Source organism: Melopsittacus undulatus, chromosome 9, assembly GCF_012275295.1.
Source record: "Melopsittacus undulatus isolate bMelUnd1 chromosome 9, bMelUnd1.mat.Z, whole genome shotgun sequence".
NCBI lineage: Eukaryota > Metazoa > Chordata > Aves > Psittaciformes > Psittaculidae > Melopsittacus > Melopsittacus undulatus.
The window spans coordinates 15,467,126-15,486,423 of record NC_047535.1 but is presented as its reverse complement, the minus strand read 5'-3'; the positions used below and the strand labels follow the sequence as shown (position 1 = coordinate 15,486,423).

The 19,298-nt window shown below is 38.9% G+C and overlaps 1 protein-coding gene across 1 annotated transcript in view; it reads left to right on the top strand.

Annotated features, from left to right (window-relative positions):
- TLN2 (talin 2) overlaps positions 1 to 19,298 on the top strand; it is a 100,213-nt gene that overhangs the window by 34,073 nt on the left and 46,842 nt on the right. Inside the window, exons 19-30 of the mRNA XM_034065874.1 lie at positions 1,322 to 1,616; positions 3,373 to 3,539; positions 4,436 to 4,564; positions 6,067 to 6,180; positions 7,974 to 8,087; positions 9,348 to 9,482; positions 10,442 to 10,570; positions 11,159 to 11,261; positions 13,254 to 13,462; positions 14,285 to 14,404; positions 15,419 to 15,616; positions 17,648 to 17,787. Of these exons, the coding sequence (XP_033921765.1) occupies positions 1,322 to 1,616; positions 3,373 to 3,539; positions 4,436 to 4,564; positions 6,067 to 6,180; positions 7,974 to 8,087; positions 9,348 to 9,482; positions 10,442 to 10,570; positions 11,159 to 11,261; positions 13,254 to 13,462; positions 14,285 to 14,404; positions 15,419 to 15,616; positions 17,648 to 17,787 (1,853 nt within the window). The remainder of the gene's footprint in view (positions 1 to 1,321; positions 1,617 to 3,372; positions 3,540 to 4,435; positions 4,565 to 6,066; positions 6,181 to 7,973; positions 8,088 to 9,347; positions 9,483 to 10,441; positions 10,571 to 11,158; positions 11,262 to 13,253; positions 13,463 to 14,284; positions 14,405 to 15,418; positions 15,617 to 17,647; positions 17,788 to 19,298) is intronic.

Genomic DNA, 19,298 nt, shown 5'->3' with positions numbered 1-19,298 from the left:
TTTTGGTTAAGGAATTGTCACCCATAACAGTGGCAATCAGGAGCCCTGAGTATGTGAGGTGTTGCTGCATTCTCCAGAGAAGTTTCCACAAATAACAGAGCCTGTCTGATGAGTACTAATACTGATAAAAAACTAGAAAACATTGGCTTAAGAAGGGCATCTTACCTGGGGATGACTATGTAAGTTATCAGTGAAAGCCTAGGATTAGGATGGGTTTACCTCATGCAAAGCTAAATAATGAAAAGTTGGTATTCTTGCTGAAAATAAAATCAATTTGATCATCATTGATTTTAAATATGTTTGCACTAATTTAAAGTAGCCCAGTCATTTTAATAGATCCGTTGCTTTTGGCCAAGTAGTGGTGTTCAGTCAAAGCAAATTACAAAGGAGTGGAGCTCATACCTCAAATTCTGAAGTCTGCAATTGGAACAGTACAACTTCTGCAGCCTTTTTTGTCTAAAAAACTAAAGAAACAAACTACTTGTTTACATTTACATTATTAAATAGTTCTCATTGCCTACCTGGATGCTGCTTTCGAAGTCTGCATGGTCATCTTTTGCAGAAAACATAATAGCCAGAAGGGTTCTATTAAAATTAACAGCCAATATTAGGTACTAAATTTTATATATTTTTTACTTTATTCCTCTGGCTGCAAGGGCTTTTTTTAATCCATATTTATGGATTTTCATTATTTGGACTCGATGTTCCTACTGCCAGTGAATTTGTTCAATATGGCGTAAGATAACCAATGGCATCCTATTTTCCTCATAAAATATGTAAACTTTTCCCATTGCTGAAGGCTCTTTGGATATGCCTGAACAAAACAAGGGAGGTTTGCTTCTAACCTGTAGGTTTATTACTTGTTTATTACTTGTCTTTCAGAAATAGAACGTAGTTTGACTTGTATGAAGCACTACCTTTATTTAAACAAACAAACAAAAGGCAGATATAAGAAGGCTTTACAAGACCATTTCCAGTTCAGATTTAATTTTATTTGGAATTCCAGGGGAACAGGAGTCTGTCAGAGGATGTAGTTATTCTAGAGGAGTTTGGCCCATGCCTGCCTTCCAGAACCATTCTCTATGGTTTTCTCACTTCAGTAGCTGTTGAAGAAGTATGAAACAAGAAAGGGACTTCCATTCTTAGAACCCAGTTAACAATCTGCAGAATCCAGATTCCTAATCTAGATGTCTGAAGCTACCTATTTAAATACTTTCCGGGTTTTCTGTCAAGGGAAAACAAAAACTTGATGCAGTAGATTAGTAGTTAGGAATTTGCAGATAAACCTTTTCTGAATGCTTTGTATCCTTCCCCCATGCAGGTTGTGAGTCCCACCATCAGCTCTCCAGTGTGTCAGGAACAGCTGATTGAGGCAGGGAAACTGGTAGACCGTTCGGTGGAGAACTGCGTGAGGGCCTGCCAGGCTGCCACAGATGACACTGAGTTACTGAAGCAGGTCAGTGCAGCTGCCAGCATTGTCAGCCAAGCCCTGAATGACCTCTTGCAGCATGTCCGCCAGTTTGCCAGCAGGGGAGAGCCCATTGGACGCTATGACCAGGCTACAGATACCATCATGTGTGTCACAGAGAGTATTTTCAGTTCAATGGGAGATGCTGGTAAGTTTATCTAATGAGCAGTAGCTTTTCATGACTCAAAGATGTGGACATTTCAAACAGCACAAGTAAAAAGCCACTTCTCTGGTGTACTGTGGTTCTAGGCTAGTGCTGTCATGATGGGTAGTCATTCAGCCCATAATATTAAATCAGCAATGTGCACACAGCTGTGTGCTAGGTAGAACGAATGTTCTGTGAAAACAATGAGTCTCATGCTAAAGGATCACTGTAATATTTTTTCTGTTTTCTACCACTGTTTCAATTCACAGAATTGTGTAGCAGTTTCTCATCTTCAAATATAAAGACAGGTACCTGGGCAAGTATTTCCCACTGATTAATTTCATTATACCTAGATTTGTTGTAGGTTTTGAAACTTGATCCTGCTTTTTTTTTCTGTGATGTTTTTAAAATATGCAGCTTCTAGAACTAACCAAAACTTGAGATGCCTGACATTTAACCAATTCAATATGAATTTTTAGTAAAGAAGCAGTAAATTGCTAAGGAATCTAGTTACTGAAGATGTGCACAGGAAGCCATGTCAAGTTTTATGTTTAGCCAACACTCATGATTCAGCTTCTGTACGTAAGACTGCAGTGAAAGAGATGATCTTAAATAGCATTTTATTCCTGTTCACAGTCAAATATCTTATTGTGCGATACTTAGTTTTTAGTAGAAGGCATTCAGATTCCATTCTGTGTTTCCAACTTACTGCACTTCTGAGGTCACAGTTTTAACAGCGAAGAGACTCTGGCTTGTGACTACTGTGTTATTACCCAAGCAGGTTATTCTTTCTACTTTGATTTATTGGCTTAATGCTCTAAGAAAGGGCATTTAAAGGGATTTTTTTAATAAGTGGAATATTTGGACTGGGAACTGAGTTACCATTATTGGTAAAAACCGTAATTCCAAAATTGCGTTTTGGGAAATAGGTGATAAAAGCTAGAAAACTCTTAATTGCTTTGCCTGCTTCTGAGCAAAGCAGCCTGATAAGAAGGCGATTTAATTCTGAAGCCCTAAAGTCACCTTAACACATGAGAAAAACGCTGCTTTGGTTTTCTTTCCCATGATTTTTTTAAGAGCGTTTGGAAAGAATGAGACCTTAAGCTCAAATACATCCTAATTGGTTTGATAACCTGCAGAAAGCCCAAGGCTTTATCGGCTCCAGTCTATTACAAAGGAGTTCAAGTGTATGCTTTGGTGATCAAATGAATTTGCCCTAGAAAGGGTGTCTGTCCACTTCAGAAGTATTGCTGTTTCGTCTCCATGCTTCACCATGACTTTGGTATCTTAAATATACACCTTGTTTTTGGCCAAACCCACCTAATTGGTGCTCTTTTCTGACAGTTTAGATTATATTAGACAGAGAAGAATAGGTGAAAATGGATAATTTTTAATGAAAGTGAAATCTTGGCTGTAATTTGAAAGCAAAATTATTAGTCTCCACTAGGCCAGGAGCTTCCTTGAACTGTGTATTCAAAATTACCTTAAAGTATTGAGGTTTGTCTTCCTATCTAGAATGCAAATACTACATTTTTTCCTCTCCACTGTAGCAGTGTCCTTCATTCATGTTGCAATCCAAGATTTTGTTTGTGAAGCTCCTAAGTTATGAACTTTGAGCATCATTTTCAAGTCAAAAGAATGTTTCATCAAAAGAATACTTTGGCAAATGTAACTTTATTTTCATTTTGTTGAGATGACTTTAGAAATGGAAACTGAAATGCAGAGAGGAGGAAAGTAAAGGTATAACTGTACCCTGCAGGTGAAATGGTACGGCAGGCCAGGGTACTGGCTCAAGCCACTTCTGATCTTGTCAATGCCATGAGGTCAGATGCTGAAGCAGAAATCGACATGGAGAACTCTAAGAAGCTTCTGGCTGCTGCAAAGCTCCTGGCAGATTCTACGGCCCGCATGGTTGAAGCTGCAAAGGTACCAGGAAAATTAAATAACTGACAGCTTCAAACTGTATGGTTATTCACAAAGCGGTATGTGGGATATCATACGTAGGATCTGGCTGATAGTAGAGATGTTTTTTCTTAGCCAGTAAATGTTCTGCTTTTAGCAATTTATCATGATAATACATTGAGAAAAAATAACCCATAGCAGCCATTTACAACTATCTCCTACAAAAGCAGTTAAAGCAACTTTGCTTCTCAGGAACAGTGCCCTCCACCTGGGAAATTTTGTCTGTGCTGTTCCCCCCACCTCCCTACTCCTGTTCTCACAAGAGAACTCTGTGCTAGAAAGCTGTTTAAAGCCACTAGGGAATAATAAGTTTTTTGCATTGTTTCCCAGATCCTGCACTTAAATGATTTTTACAGACCAGGGCCAGCTATTCTGCTAGGCCTCTGGAAGGCTACAGAACATATGCTTGACTTATAAGTTACTTTCTCAGACTTCAAATGAAGAAAACCTACTGGGTTAAATCTCAGGGTTTGGACTGCAGTTCCTGAAAGGCACATTGAACTGGGATTTTTGAAAACTGTTCTTTTCAAAGCCTACAGTCACCAAAGTATGTTATTACAGATCTGGTGGTTTACACAGGGTTTTTTTCCCAACCACCTAAAGTAGTGTATAAAGCAAATGTTCAACTGCCTTCCTCACAATACCTAACATACATGGTAAGAACCTTGCAACAGCAATAAATTTTCCGCTTCAAAGTCTTGCAGCACTTTAATGTTCTTCTAAGTTTGGTTAAGACAAAATAAGAAAAATAAAGGGTGATGTAGCAGACACTGTCTGGAACTAAAGCCTTAATTGTTATCTACATTTTCTCCAGGAACTTTTACTAAGCCTCATGGTTTTTGCTCTGAAATCTTGTGCAGGGAGCTGCAGCCAATCCTGAAAATGAGGATCAACAGCAGCGTCTGAGAGAAGCAGCGGAGGGACTGCGGGTTGCTACAAATGCTGCTGCACAGAATGCCATCAAGAAGAAAATTGTCAACAGATTAGAGGTTGGAAACCAGAGACTGTTGAAGTTGCAATTTATTCCATTTTGGTAATTAGTATCAGTAGATAATTTCAAGCAAGCAAAAGTGCCTATTTCGGGAAAAGTGCTAAGCACAGAACAGCACTGCAAGCTCAGTTCCAGAGTACAAGGCTTGGATTTTGAGATACTAGTTTGTGATACCATAGTCCTCAGAAAATTGAGCAACTTATCACTGATGTAGCAAAGTGACTCAGGAGACATTTGATGGTGGCCCAGTCATAAAATCAGAAGAACTGAGATTTTGAACAGCTGAGCTGAAAGTACTTAATTTCTGTTTTCATTTATCTCTATGATCTGTCATTTACACACTGTATCTTTTGGTGGTTGTCTAGTGTATCTGCCAGTTTCATGTTAATTTCCATACAAAGATATGTTGAGTTGCAGCATATCCAAATAAACTGGTACTTTATTTGGAGAATCAAAGCAGAAATAAAAAGATACATCCTATCTGATAGGACAGCCGAGAAGGAGAAAGGCAATTTGCTGTGCGCTAAGAATAAAATATCTGTGAGGTTTGTCTTGTAGGAAAGGTTTGATCTTCCCATTCTCAGCCTAAAATGTAGACAAGACAGATTGAAAAAAGAGGCCTTTCATAATTCCTGGTTTCCAGCTGTGGTTTTACAGTAGTCTGATTCAAGTGCAATGAGATTAGACAAACAAGGAGAACTCAAGGAGGTAACTGTGTTCCAGAAGTGCATATAAATTACTTTATCTGACTAGAACCAAAAATGAACAGTGTTTCAGGAAATAATCACTGATGTCTCAATTTTGTGGCTGTATGCAAGAAAGCTTTATGGAAAGGATAATTGTTTTACAATACATACTGCCTTAGAAAGGAGAGAAGTGTGTAATGATAACAATGAGCTTCCTGCTTGGTTGTATTTAGTGGGCCAGTTAAAGAAAAGAATGTTATAACATGTTCGCATAGCTTGGATGAATGGTTGAATTTTTAATCTTCTCAGTGCTTTCAGACTCAGCAATATCAATATTTTCTGCCTCTTCATAAGTTAAGTATCTTTGGTTTTACCATAGAGCAATCTCAGTAGAAGCTGGCTCCCCTGAGTCTTTGTCAGAAGTGTTGATGTAGCAGTGTGAAGCACTGTATATACTTTGCCTGTTTTCTCCGGCCTTCTTTGTAAGGAGCTAATTGATTAGACCGTTTCTGCTCTGTAACTGACTGCTTTTGGTCATATTACATCTGAAGTTATGAAGAAGTAAGAAGTTAGAATTCTCCTAGTTCCACCTTTTTCTTTACTGGCAAGGTAGAGCCAGATAACAGTGTTCAGCTTACTTTCATCTTGAGAGAACAATTCTGAGTTTCCTTAAGGCAACTCAAACTAATCTAAGGATACAATGTATTAATCTGTCAAAAGTTGTTACTGTCAAAGTTACCTAAAATATGTATTTCATCCTCTAAATGACTTAGACTTTTACCGCTGATTTAAGTCTGTTTCTTTTTCTCCACAGATTGCTGCTAAGCAAGCTGCAGCTGCTGCTACTCAGACTATTGCAGCTTCTCAGAATGCAGCAGTGTCAAATAAGAACACAGCAGCCCACCAGCAACTTGTGCAGAGCTGTAAGGTAAATGTATCACAGCCCCTGAGAAATAACTCTCAGGCTCTGCTTTATGGGGTACTGAAGGTCACCTCCTGTAATAATAGTATTGCAACACACACTCATCTGAGGATTCCAGAGAGCCCTCATTTATTGAATTATCCATAGTTTCCCTGCTTTACTGTTTGGAGAGCCTTGGAAAGCTATGCTACTGTGAATGTCATGTAGTAGTATTTGGCTGTTACAAATACCCCTGCAAACACTTTACTACAAAGAATACACAGGCTTATATACATCAGCATACATCTGTTGAGTAATAAGCAGTTCACCTGAAGTAAGTTATTTAAGTAAATGCATACAGTCAGCAGTACTGTTAATGCAGAGCTATGCTAGAAGCAGTCTGCAGAGGGGTCTGCAGCAAAATCTGTACACTCTCCCAAGTGTGCTCTTTAGCAGATGAGGAGCTCTGTGATCGTCAAAACAGGCCTTTGAATGATACATACAGTGAAATGGGGTTGATGTCTGCTTTAATATAAAGGTAACCTTTGATTTTGCTGCAACAAATAATAGACTAGCAAGAGTGATTTTTACTATAATGGAGTGAAATCCTTATTTTAATATACTGGTTAGATAGCAAACAGCTCTGATCCTGCTATTCTGATGTTCAGCATACAAGTACCTGCAGCCTGAAATGTCACTGTAGAAACATTCTAGACCTTACAATCGGGTTAACATGATTCTTAGCTTGAAGCTGCCAAGACCACAGATTTCAAGGTATGCCTGAAGTCAAGCACATTTTTTATAGTTCCAAGCTGGAATTCAGAGCCTACTGAGAAGCTGTTCTCTTTAGTGTTTAAGCTACATTTGGCAGCTTAATTTCTGACTAGTGTTGCTTCAGGGCTTTAAAATAAACTGCATTCAAACAAAAATTGAAAAGACAATAGAATGCAGAAGAGTTTTCTTTTGGATGGAAGAGCAGCTATGTGGGGAACAAGAACAAAACCAGCAAAGAAGGCATTGTTAAAAACCACATTAACATTCAGCAATTTCTTGGTGGTAATCCTAAAAATGTTGTAGTTAAGTAAGGTAACTCAAGTGCATGTCAAAATTGTGATGTAGGATGCTGCTATTTCAGTATGAATTGAAAAAATGATAATAAAAGGTGAGTTGATTCACTTTCTTGTTTCCAGTTTGTTCTAATTTCTTGATGATCATTTCTTAGGTAATAGAGAAGACTGATACATTTTTACTTTTTTTGGGGGGATGGGGAGTTCATACTGCACTGCTGAAGTAAGTTTTATTGTGGAATGAATGGACAAAGAGCATGAATCTGGGCAGTTCAGGAATAAAGTTTTAGCAACGCCCACTGTTTCATGCTCCAGGCACATTATATAGTTTGTATTGTTAGAAGTCAAGGAAAAGGAGCCTGAGATGCTTAGGTGTAGAAGACAATGATTTTCTGAAAGCAAGATGTTCTCTTGAAAAGCATGTCCCCTCCAGTACTTGCATTCGAGCTTGGCAAAGGAAGGAATTAAAACACTTTTTGTATGGAATTTTGCAGAAAAATCATAGGTTGTTTTGTAGGATCTTTAATCAGTAGCTTGAATAAAGATTTCTTAAGTAGAAGTCTTTGAAAAAACCCTATGGTGTATTCGTTCAGTTCCATGGTGTCCTAAATGAATTCTGTGAAGGCACAGGAGGATTGTACCTGTGAATACTACAGGTTGTCTTTAAGGGGGGTTGAGAGAGGGTTTGCTTATCTGTCAGTGTGTTTGGAGTTTTTATTTATCTATTAAAAGGTTTTCTCTTTGTTTTTGTAGAATGTTGCGGATCATATTCCTCAGTTGGTGCAGGGTGTAAGAGGAAGTCAAGCTCAATCAGAAGACCTCAGTGCCCAGCTTGCTCTAATAAATTCCAGCCAGAATTTCCTTCAGGTGGAGTGAATCAATCACTGTACTAGAATCCATCACAGCAAAAAGCATTTTGTAGTGCTAGATGTTTTTATTTGTGACTAATAAGGAGTAAACTGTTCTAAAAAGTCCATTACTGACTGTAAGCTATAGCTAAGGAGAATTTAGTTTCTCAGATAAGATGGCTGAAGTATGTTGAATCTGTGGAAAATGAAAACCAACAAAATTGAGGATAAAAGTAACAAGAAAAGTCGAGTGTGTAGAGAAGAAACATTCATTGCTATAGCACTTGCCTTCTGTAAAAGAGTTTAAAGAACAAGATGGAAAGAATTGAGCATCTTTCTAAGCAGAGGTCTGAGTATGTGAGATGATGTTGTAATTTTCTTGGTGAAGGTAAAGTTAGTGATGCAAGAAGCAGCTCCAAAATTCTTCACAAATTAAAGAGAGTATTACCATTTTTAGACACTTGTCTTAAAGAAGATAAAATATTGAATGTTGATATCAAACCTATTGGATTTAATGTTGAAATTACAAGAAACAAACACACTAAACCAATTTTCTGTATAATGACTTAATGATTATTTGGCATCAGTTAGTCCTGCCTTAAATGCGGTTGCTGATAACAGGCTCTTTATGGACCCATGTAGCTAGAGCTATTTCAAACCATACTCTCATTCCAAGTATTTTGCTATATGATTCTCTCCAGAGGCATTAAAAAATGATCCATCTTTCCTCTGGCTGTATGTGTACCATAGTGTGGTAAGAATCAGCAAAGTATTCTAATTGTACTAGCAGCAGACCTTGGGAGGAATCAGTGCTTGAGTTACAATTAATTTTCAAGATAGAGCATTTTGGCGGAGTTTAACACTTAGAAATATTGAGGCAAATTTGCCATCTGTGCCACCTGGACCTGCTTGTGCCACCTGGATGCTGAATGGCAAAACTACACATTGCAATATTTTTAAGTAGTCAACATGAATACTCAAAGGCCTCAAGCAGACATTGGTACCAGTGAAGAAGTCATTGAACTAGTAAAGCATAATGTGTCCTGCTGCAGAAGACACTGCCATATGGAATTATGACAGGGTGCAGCATATGATTAAAAGGCTGGGATCTAGAGGGTTGTGGTTAAGGAGCAGGGAAGTGCATGAAATAATCATTACAGAAAATGTGGAAACCTCCTGACTGTGAATGGAGGAAGCAGTTTGTTTACTGACTCCTAAGCCACATTTAAAGAAAATGAACTAGTAAAACCAGCTGTATTCCCTACTCTTATTTGAACAGCCTGGAAGTAAGATGGTGGCATCTGCTAAAGCTGCAGTCCCCACTGTGACTGATCAAGCAGCAGCAATGCAGCTAAGTCAGTGTGCAAAGAATCTTGCTACCAGTTTAGCTGAGCTACGAACAGCCTCCCAGAAGGTAGGTGAATGCTAGTTTTAACCAGCTAAAGCAATATGCCCTGAATGGTGGTAACAGGCTCACTTTTCCTTGGCCCACTGTGTCTCCCCCAAAGGAACGACTCACTCTCAGGCAGTGTTCACTTTGTGTATTGCACAGTTTGCTCAGAGTCACAGGTGGCTTCTGTGTCATAACAGAAAGGGGTGGGAGAAATGGCAAGAAAATTGAAAAGCCTGTGCTGCCCTTGCCAGAAAGACAGGAGGAGGCTATACACAGAGCAGCACATCGGAGCTCTGAGCTGCTTTACGTCTGAAGGAGAGCAGGGGAAGGGGAGCCTATCTCATGCACCTTCCAAACTGGTGAGAACCCAGCTAGAGCACTACTGTGGTCACATTGATTGTGAACTGGAGCTATCACCTCTAAAATTCAGGGAAGCAGAGGCCATCTGTTTTTCAGACACTGATTGCTAAATTATATATGGGTTTGAAAAAAACCAGCATGTTTTAAAGTGGACAGTCTGCTCTTTGATTTTTGTGTGCAATGAGGCCCTGGACAAGGTTTGTAGCATATAGGTGGCTACATCTGAGCTAACATTAAAATGCCCAGGTACTGATGACTGTGGGCTGCCTCATTGAATGAGTCAGTGTGACTTTTGTCATGATGCATAGGTAGCTATTTGTCAAAGGTGAAGTCCAGACTGCAGCACTTATTTTCTCAATGCCTGGACTACCAGTGTGAAGGTATGTCTACACAAGCTGAGTGTATCTCATTCCCCTGGTGGCTCTTAACAGTGTGTTATGCTACTCACAAGCTAAGAATATTGTGAAGGAGTTTGGAATCGATGATATGTAATGCTTGAAAGTGCTCACAGTGGCCTCTAAAGGCATCATTTGGGAGAGGGAGGTTATACCTGAAGTATTTACTATTTCTGATAGTGGCTTACAGCTGCTAACATTGATATTGATCTGATTTCTGAATAGGCTCATGAAGCATGTGGCCCGATGGAAATCGATTCTGCTTTGAATACAGTCCAGACACTCAAAAATGAACTGCAAGATGCGAAGATGGCAGCTGTGGATGGGCAGTTAAAACCTCTCCCAGGAGAAACTGTAATTGAGGAAGGATGTTCTTCATTTAAAAACAAACAAGTTGGCTGTTAAAAAATATAAGTATTGGAGGCAAAACAAGTAGTGAGGCTTTGGATAATGGTGACACTGATAGGATTTTGTGCTAATTCTCTTAAAAAGAGTTCATGTTCCGTAGTGGAATTACAGGACTCTAGGTCCTCCTTTATTGTAGAAATGACAGTATAGTAGCATTAATGTTTCAGTCTTTTCTTGTCAAAAAGAATTTCTTTTCTGTAGTGACCAAGATGGGAACTCAATAGTTGTAATACTAGCAGTCCTGGTAGGCTTAGAAAGTGAAATGTTTTATTTGGCAAAAATCCCCTTCCCCTAAGATGAAGATCTTGATTTCCATTGCTAGTTATACAAGGGGTTTTTGTTCACATTATCTAACATGTTAATTTATTTCAGCCTGGACAGGGAACACATTAGTCAGATTTCGGAGAACCTCTGTGTGTGTTCGGTAGCTGAGATAAAAGTTTGGGTTTGTGGAATGAGGGATTTTTTAGTATTTAAAATAGTGTGTTTTAGTTGAGCTTAAACAAGAATTTTGTCCTTTGCAATTTTTCACAGCTTGAGAAATGTACTCAGGACCTGGGAAGTACATCCAAAGCAGTTGGTTCATCAATGGCCCAGTTGTTAACTTGTGCTGCTCAAGGCAACGAGCACTACACAGGTAATGTTTTATTCATGCCTTTGTGAAACCTCTGTTCACATAAAGTACTTGATAGAAGGTTTTCATATTACAGACTCTTAAAGCAAGGAATTGCTCCTTGTTCTTCTTTATGCTGATGGTGAACTGTGGCAAATTATTAGGACTTGTGAGTGTGAATACTGTGCTTCACGAAGGAAGTGTTGCAATCTGCTGTGGGTCTCTATAATCAGAACAGACATCTGCTGTTTCTTTGTATATATGCCACTGAAGCTCTGTGAAGGACAGAACTAAAATGTAATGCAATTTAAAGGTCAGTGCCACGAGAAATGTTGCTGAGTCCTTTCAGAAGGTTAAAAAGGCCTTTGGATATTTTTTGAAGTACAGAATGCAAACATACTTGGGATAGCCTGGTGATGTTTAAAAGTGCATCTCTCACTTCATGTTACCAGTTTACATGTATAATGCAGCTGGTCTTTCTGATTCACCAGTCACATTTGCATAGTTTGAGGTAAAACCAGAAGGGCATGTGGACACAGAGATTCTACAATTTTTGTACCTGTAATTTTAGAAACCGAAGTCGACTTGATAAGGAAAATATTCCTTGCAGGAGTGAGGTTTACTCTTGGGTGGTAAAATGTTCTGTCGTCTTATTTCTGTAAAAAATAGAAGCTCTTGATGCAAATGCTACTGTAGGATTTTTTAAAATATTTCTTGCAAACTGCGTTATGGCAATTACCATTCCATTGATTATAATTGCATCAGGGCTGCACAACTTTGAGCTGCTTTCATTTGAAGCAGATGTAATTGCATTAAGATGGCTCACGTTTCTGTCACGTAGTTAGCAGAAGTTAGCACTGGGTATCTGATGAAGGAATACAGATACTTGCAGCTGATATTGAACAATTGAATCTAATGGCTCTCAACATCAATCTGTAAGAGCTGTTTGGTTGGCAGGTCCTATAAAGCAGGGAGTTAGTTTTCAAAGCTCATATAACAACTTCGTATCTCATACTGTCTTGTTATGCACAAACTGTTGGGTGCTCAAGCAAGCACTGTTTGCAGGTGTTATGACATTCTACTGTTTGTGTGTGATAAAAGTTCTTTACAGCTTACATTCACTATTTAATAATTCTTTCTTGTCTTCAACATCACAGTAAGTTTCTTTTCACTTCGTATTGAAAGCTTTGTACAGAATGAAAGCAGCATGAAGGTGAAGGAAAAGCAATCAGACTTCTTTATTTTGTGGTGCTGTGATAGATTAAGTTGCACTTAAAAGATTAATTAAAGGAAACAGAAAGTGCGGGTGGTTTTCCTGAAATATTCTTTAAATTAAGAATCTAGAAAGCTGTCTGTGGCTTGTCAAATAGAAAGGTTGCCTACGACAATGTAGGCAATACTGTTTCTCTGTGGTACTTGGCTTTACTTTGACCTATATTCTCACTTGCTTTTCATTATCTTCTAAAGTTTATTCAGTTCAGAATGTTCAGTTGATTGGAAGATGTTAAAAGGCGCTGGAGTTAAAATGATAACATGGCTACTTCATGGATTGTATTTGGTTGTGATGTCCCAGCTTTTACAGACATTTCCAATAGGGATATTAGAACATTCTGATTATTTTTAATACCTAAATATGGATCACCAAGAGGTCTTGCACAGTAAATGTACAATTGTTCTTGCAAACAATCCCTTTCCCCCATAGCTTGGAGTATGGGTTTTTTCTCTTTTTCAGGTATAGATTTTCTTTTTTTTCAGACTAAGATCTAGTCACTGATATAGAGCTGTGCCCAGAAAGTGGTCTTGGGGGTATAATACTTACTTTATAGCTTCACTGCAGGCATTTCTCAAGGCAAATGATGCTGTGTGTCAAATGTGTTTGTGTTTGAAGATTTTCTTCTAAACTGTATTTGCAATATTATTTTGCAATGGGATCTTTGCCTGCAAGTTCATCTGTTATGAAATACAAAGATTATCTTTAAGGGTACTGATAGACCCCTTGATGGACTCTGAACATAGGAGTTGCTGCCAGAGAGACTGCTCAGGCTTTGAAGACTTTGGCTCAGGCAGCACGAGGGGTTGCAGCATCTACTACCGACCCTGTGGCAGCACATGCAATGCTGGATTCAGCAAGGGATGTCATGGAAGGCTCTGCTATGCTTATTCAGGAGGCAAAACAGGCTCTGGCTGCACCAGGGGATGCAGATAGTCAACAGAGATTAGCCCAGGTAAGTTGCAACTTGAGCTGCTACATCAGTTATCATAGAATCATAAAACATCTACTGAAATTACTTAGAACACACCACTAAATAATGGGAGAGAACAACTGTATATGAGGCTGCAAGGAATATCAGCTTTCTAGTCCTCCCAGCAGCTCTCAGATAGTAACATAGTGCTTATGTTAATCAATGCAGGTGGTGTGAATTGTGGCATTATAGTCACCTTTTTACAAAAATAAATGTATGTAAAGATGCAGTTAACTGTTTTTACCCACAGCGTATTTGAGTAGGCTGTTTGACTGCAAAACTGCAGCAACTGTTAAACAAATCCTTATGAAATGAAGGATCTATATTTATTTACATTCAGAAAGTGAATGCCCATTTTCCAGACACTGCAGCTTTTGAAGACTTCAAGGAGTAACAGATTCTTTTTTACTTGTTTGAAAAGTTCTGTAATTGGCCTGTGTTTGAAATAATTTCATAGAGGAGACAGTTGTTATAATCTTTAAAAAATTACTTTAAACAACGTAACATGCAAAGGATTTCTGCAGTTAGTGTATGGTTAACTTCCGGGGCAGTCCCTTACCTTCAGTGCTGCAGCCTTTATCCCAGGTGCCAGGAGCACCCTTGCCAACACTATCCAATCAAATGGCTAAGTGTGAATAATGACTACTGCTAGACTACAGGTGAGCAAACCAAGAGAGTTCCAAGCCTCAAAAAGGGTCTTGTTAAAGACAGAATGTAGGAATTGCTGTCTACAGAATATGCCTCCTCTTCAATAAATAACCACTTAAGCCTTTCTCAGTGTGGATATGTTTACTTGTATTGCAGGTGGCAAAAGCAGTGTCCCACTCCTTAAATAACTGTGTGAATTGTCTGCCTGGCCAAAAGGATGTGGATGTGGCCTTGAAGAGTATTGGGGAATCTAGCAAGAAGCTCCTTGTTGATTCGGTGAGATGTCTTTTAACATGGAAATAAATTTCAGAGAACTGAAAAGCAGATCTGTGTCAAATTCTTATTTAGTAAATATGCCCTAAGTATACATAATAGAAGTTTTGTTTAAGTTAATGAAACTTTAAGTAGCTACTGCTTTGGCTGAAATAATGTTATTCTAGTGTATGGGAAAGGTGAAATATGTCTGTGGCTTGTGAAGGCAGTAGTAAAGTTGATGGCATGGATCACCGTTAGTTTGTTTTGTTGAAAATGCCAACTGTGACTTGATATTTTGAAGAATATGACAATTAGAAAATTATAATTTATCTCTCACCGAAAAGTGATGAGTTTGGTCTAACGAGTATTGTGGTCAGCCAGAAGATGTTTGGTGCATGTAAGGTCATTTTGTACAGGGAGAAGATTTGCTGTATTTCTGTTTAACTGCATCCATGTCAAGAAAAGCCCTTTGTGCACTGGAAATTTGCCAGGAGGTCATATGATTTGAACAGCTTGTTTTTCTGCACCTATCAGTGATCCTGCTACCCTGTGAAGGAAGGAGGGATTATATTTTGATTTGTTTGTGCAGGTTTTGGTAAAACCAAGTCAGGAGTTTACAGTTATTCTGAAGAGCTGTCAATACTTGTGTGGTGTTCTGGAAAGCTTGTTTGTGGAAGTAAATGATGACTTGGAGACCAAAATGCTCCAACTTTTGCCACAGAGTTCATCACTTTAAATTTCGTAGTTGAACCATAAAACAGCTGTCATTATCTCTGCCCCTTGAAAGGCACATGGGTACTTGTCAGTCCCTTGAAAGAAACATTAGGACTACACTTGTATAGATTTCTGGTTGATAACGTGTCCTGTAGCTGGACTATTCTGCACTCAGAACTGAATCACTATCAGCCCAGTTGCAGTACTCCATTCTAGCTTGTATGTGAAGCTCTGTATTTGGTGTTCTTGAATTGTGTTGAACTTCTCAGTTGTGAAGTGTGACGTGACAGACAATAACATACGGCACTGGGTCTCTTACAGCTACCTCCAAGTTCCAAGTCATTTCAAGAAGCTCAAAGTGAACTGAACCAGGCAGCAGCAGACCTGAATCAGTCAGCAGGAGAAGTTGTTCATGCTACACGGGGCCAAAGTGGTGAACTGGCCGCAGCCTCTGGAAAATTCAGTGATGATTTTGATGAGTTCCTTGATGCTGGTATTGAAATGGCTGGCCAAGCACAGGTAAATTTTTTTATCTAGCTAATTGGGACCAAGGATTATCTAGGGCATAGTGTCTTGCAGTGAAGTATCTTGGTTATCTAGTAGGATGGTACAATGTGCTGCTGTGAGCCTATGCAGATATGATAGGGTGATGTTATGGAGCAGTCATCTCTAACTGATTGCCCAGACTAAAGTTTTACACAGGATAATTCTGTTTGTTCCTGTGCCCAATCAGAAATGTGACTTCATAGTCCTCTGTGTAATTTGGGCTCTTTAACCAATTTTGGCTATATATGTCAAGGTACAAAGTTGTGCTGAACCTCTGAAAGCATTGCTTCTATTTTAGTAGAACTACCATGGAGTATAATTTATGTGAACACTATTCAAAATTGAGCGCCTGTCTTTGCTAATTTCCAAGTGCTTTAAGTAGAGGGAGGAAAGATGCATTTATTGCTCTATAGTGCATGCTGCCATGGATCTGACAGCAAGTACTTCGACGACTTAGTAATTTAAATCTGCAGAGTTCTATTCTGATGAACTCAGTAACAATAAGGAATGTTACCACATATTATTCCTAGCTTATTCCTAGTAGCGCAAGTACTCATTTGAAGTTGGAGATATCACCTTCATTTTATCTTACTGGCTTTAGGTGTACTGAATTACACTAATTGGTCATGTGGAGATGGTTTAGCTTAACAAATGCCAGCATATTAAAAAGGGTCAGGTACCGAGAGAGCGCAGAGGACTTGCAGAAAAGAGTGCAGACTGTTTTGCCCTAATTAGCAGGAGGAACTTGCAAATCTAAGAAATTCTTGCCAAAAGAAAACTAGCCAGAGAGTCCTTTGAAGTCTTTAAAGAAGTGTCTCTATAGAGCAGATGCTTTGTAGATAGAGCTGAGTAGATAGATTGGACAATAACTGCTAATTATCCTGCATCAAAACTTAATTATTCTATTTCCAGATCCATGAAGTTAGGCAGGCACCAAATGTCAGCTGATTCTCTGAAACTGAATAGGAGTCACGTACCTGAATCTTTTTAGCCAAGGGCCTCACTGGCTTCTGGTATGTTTTGTCTGAGGCAATTCAATGAAGGCAAAAGTAGAAATGCTAGTGCAAATAGCTGTTTGAAAAGAGAATTCCAGCTGCTGCTGTCCTTGTGGCCCCTGTGGATTTGCTTACCCTTGCTAACATAGGGGATGATAACCATCTTAATTGTGAATGGCTGATCTTTCAAAAGGGAATGCCTTCTGTCTTTGTCTAGCTATTTGGTCTGAACAGAAGCCGTACAGGTATTCTGGATGCCCAGCAAAATTTTGGGGTAGGGAGGAAGCAGAGAATTTAAATATTGAGTAAAACCTATTCACATTGGCCGAGTAATATGCAACCTCTTTACATAAAACTCTGAACAGACTGTTAGAAAGAATAGATTCGCTTCTGAGCACTGGCAGAAGAATCTAGTCACAGCTATTTGTTGTGATAATGCAGCCCTTCCCTGTAATTGTATGTATATGCAGGTTCTCCTTTTCAGGCCGTGCCTTAAATAAGTAATAGACCATCCAAGTCAGAATGTTTACCAAATTTGCTTGTAGAAATGCCTTTTTTTGGGATAGAGGACTATCTGGAATGATCTTTTTGTGTGAGTAATCCCAGTTACATGCTAGAGAGCCTGAGGGTTTGTTTCAGATGATGCTAGAATGCAGAGAATCTACACTGAGTGAATAATGTGGATCAGTTGTGCCAGGCAGAGACACATGAGAGTCTTGACAACAAAAGCATTGTTCAACAAGTAGTAAAGTTTCTCCGTTGCTCATTTGTGAATACTGCCATTGTTAGAAACCAAGCTGTTTGTTATATGGGCTGCTTCTTCTGTAACGTAAGTGAAGCTAGAGGCACCTGTCTGGGTTCAGAGGCTTTGGTCTGTGTCCTTGTCTCGAATGTGGTCCCCTGCATGTCCGTGGTTTCAGGTGGATAAACAAATTGGGTTTCCAAATGGGCTTTTGGCACACTGTATTGCAAACTCTGCACCTAATTTTATGCTGCTGTCGCTTTCCAGACTAAAGAGGACCAGATTCAAGTAATAGGTAACCTCAAGAGCATCTCTATGGCTTCCAGCAAGCTGTTACTAGCTGCCAAGTCTCTGTCTGTTGACCCCGGAGCACCTAATGCCAAGAACCTCTTAGCAGCAGCAGCAAGGTAAGAATATGTTGCTTGATTTCGATTTTCCAAATATATTTGTTTTGTCTGTGATATTTGTCATGTGTTTATATATTCTTCTGCTGTTGACACTTGAGTGGTTGGAACCTGCAGTTCTGTTTAAATGAAAGTAGGCCTAAGGAAAACTGCTAATTTGGAAATAGTTCCTTAACTGATATAACTTGTTACCTTTGATAGAAATAAGGGCTATCAGTTGAAGAGTTGGCCTGGTTTTTGAAAGGGACTAATGTGTTGTGTCTACTGTGTTTTTACCACCTGTGTTCTGACAAGGCAGTTGTTAACATTAAGCCTCTCAATTGCTAACAAAGAAAATAAATTGAATCATATTCTCATATAGAATGTACTTAGCAGTCACGTTGTGACTACCTATCATTAACAGTGCATATGTGTGTGTGATAGAGAGCACTTGCAAGGGTTAGATGCTATGTTTATTTGGTCGAAGATATCCTTATTGAAAGTATTCTGTCAGCCATGCCCTGAATTCCATTTTTTGGACTCTGTTCTTCAGTCAGGATGCTCCATGTTTATGTGAAAAATAACACTGCATTTCAGTCTCTGGATTATCTCCTCTTCTCCACTTTGTCAAATCCTTTTGACAATTAAGTTTTTCTAAATTAAGTTTTTATTCAGTTATTTAAGTTTGTAAATGGAATGCTCAAATATCAAACTGGCAGGGAACTGCTGTAGGACAGATACATATCACACCTAGAACTGCCAATGTAAATCAGATGAATGTCTGAGACAGTGAGGATGTGACTTACAATATTGTCTTCCAAAATGTTTAAACCCTCAAAGATCAGCCTAGAGATGAAGTAAGTAAAGACTGTTCCTTTTTTAGGGATAATGCAGTTGATGTTTGTCCTGAACCTTGTAATCATCCCTTTTTAACAGCAATAACTTTAATTTAAAAAATATACTCCTTTAATAGAGGACTTGTTAAAAGCGTTTTGCTGCTTTACTTTGTTGTATTTGTTAAACAGATAAATAAATTCTGACATCCATCTAATCTCATAAATAAATAGCTTGTAGGAAAACTGTTGGTAGTTCAACGCATGCTGCTTGAAGGTGGAGTTTCATGAGCTTTTGTTACTGCTGCAGTATCAAACTGCTACAGACTTTTCCTTTAGGCTTGGAGCATTCCTGTTTGGAGCATAGATGAAGTTAGTGCCCCCAGTGAAGCCCATTTAGTTGTTTGTTTTTGCCAGGCTGCTATTCCCTCTGTAGAAGCACATAATCAAAAAAGGGAGACAAGCCATTTAGAGCTTTAGATGTTCTGTTTTGCCATGCTATTAGCCTCTGTATGTGTGTCTGCATGCATATGACTAGACATTAGTTAACCATAAAAAGTCAATACTGTACCAGTTCTCAGTGTGTGTGCTTAAGAGGCTAAGGGGACACCAGATTTCCCTTTTCAAATCCTCCATGCCTGATTGTGACAAGCTTGCCAGGACTTGGTTCTCTTTCCCTGCTGTGACATGGTCAGGGTCAAG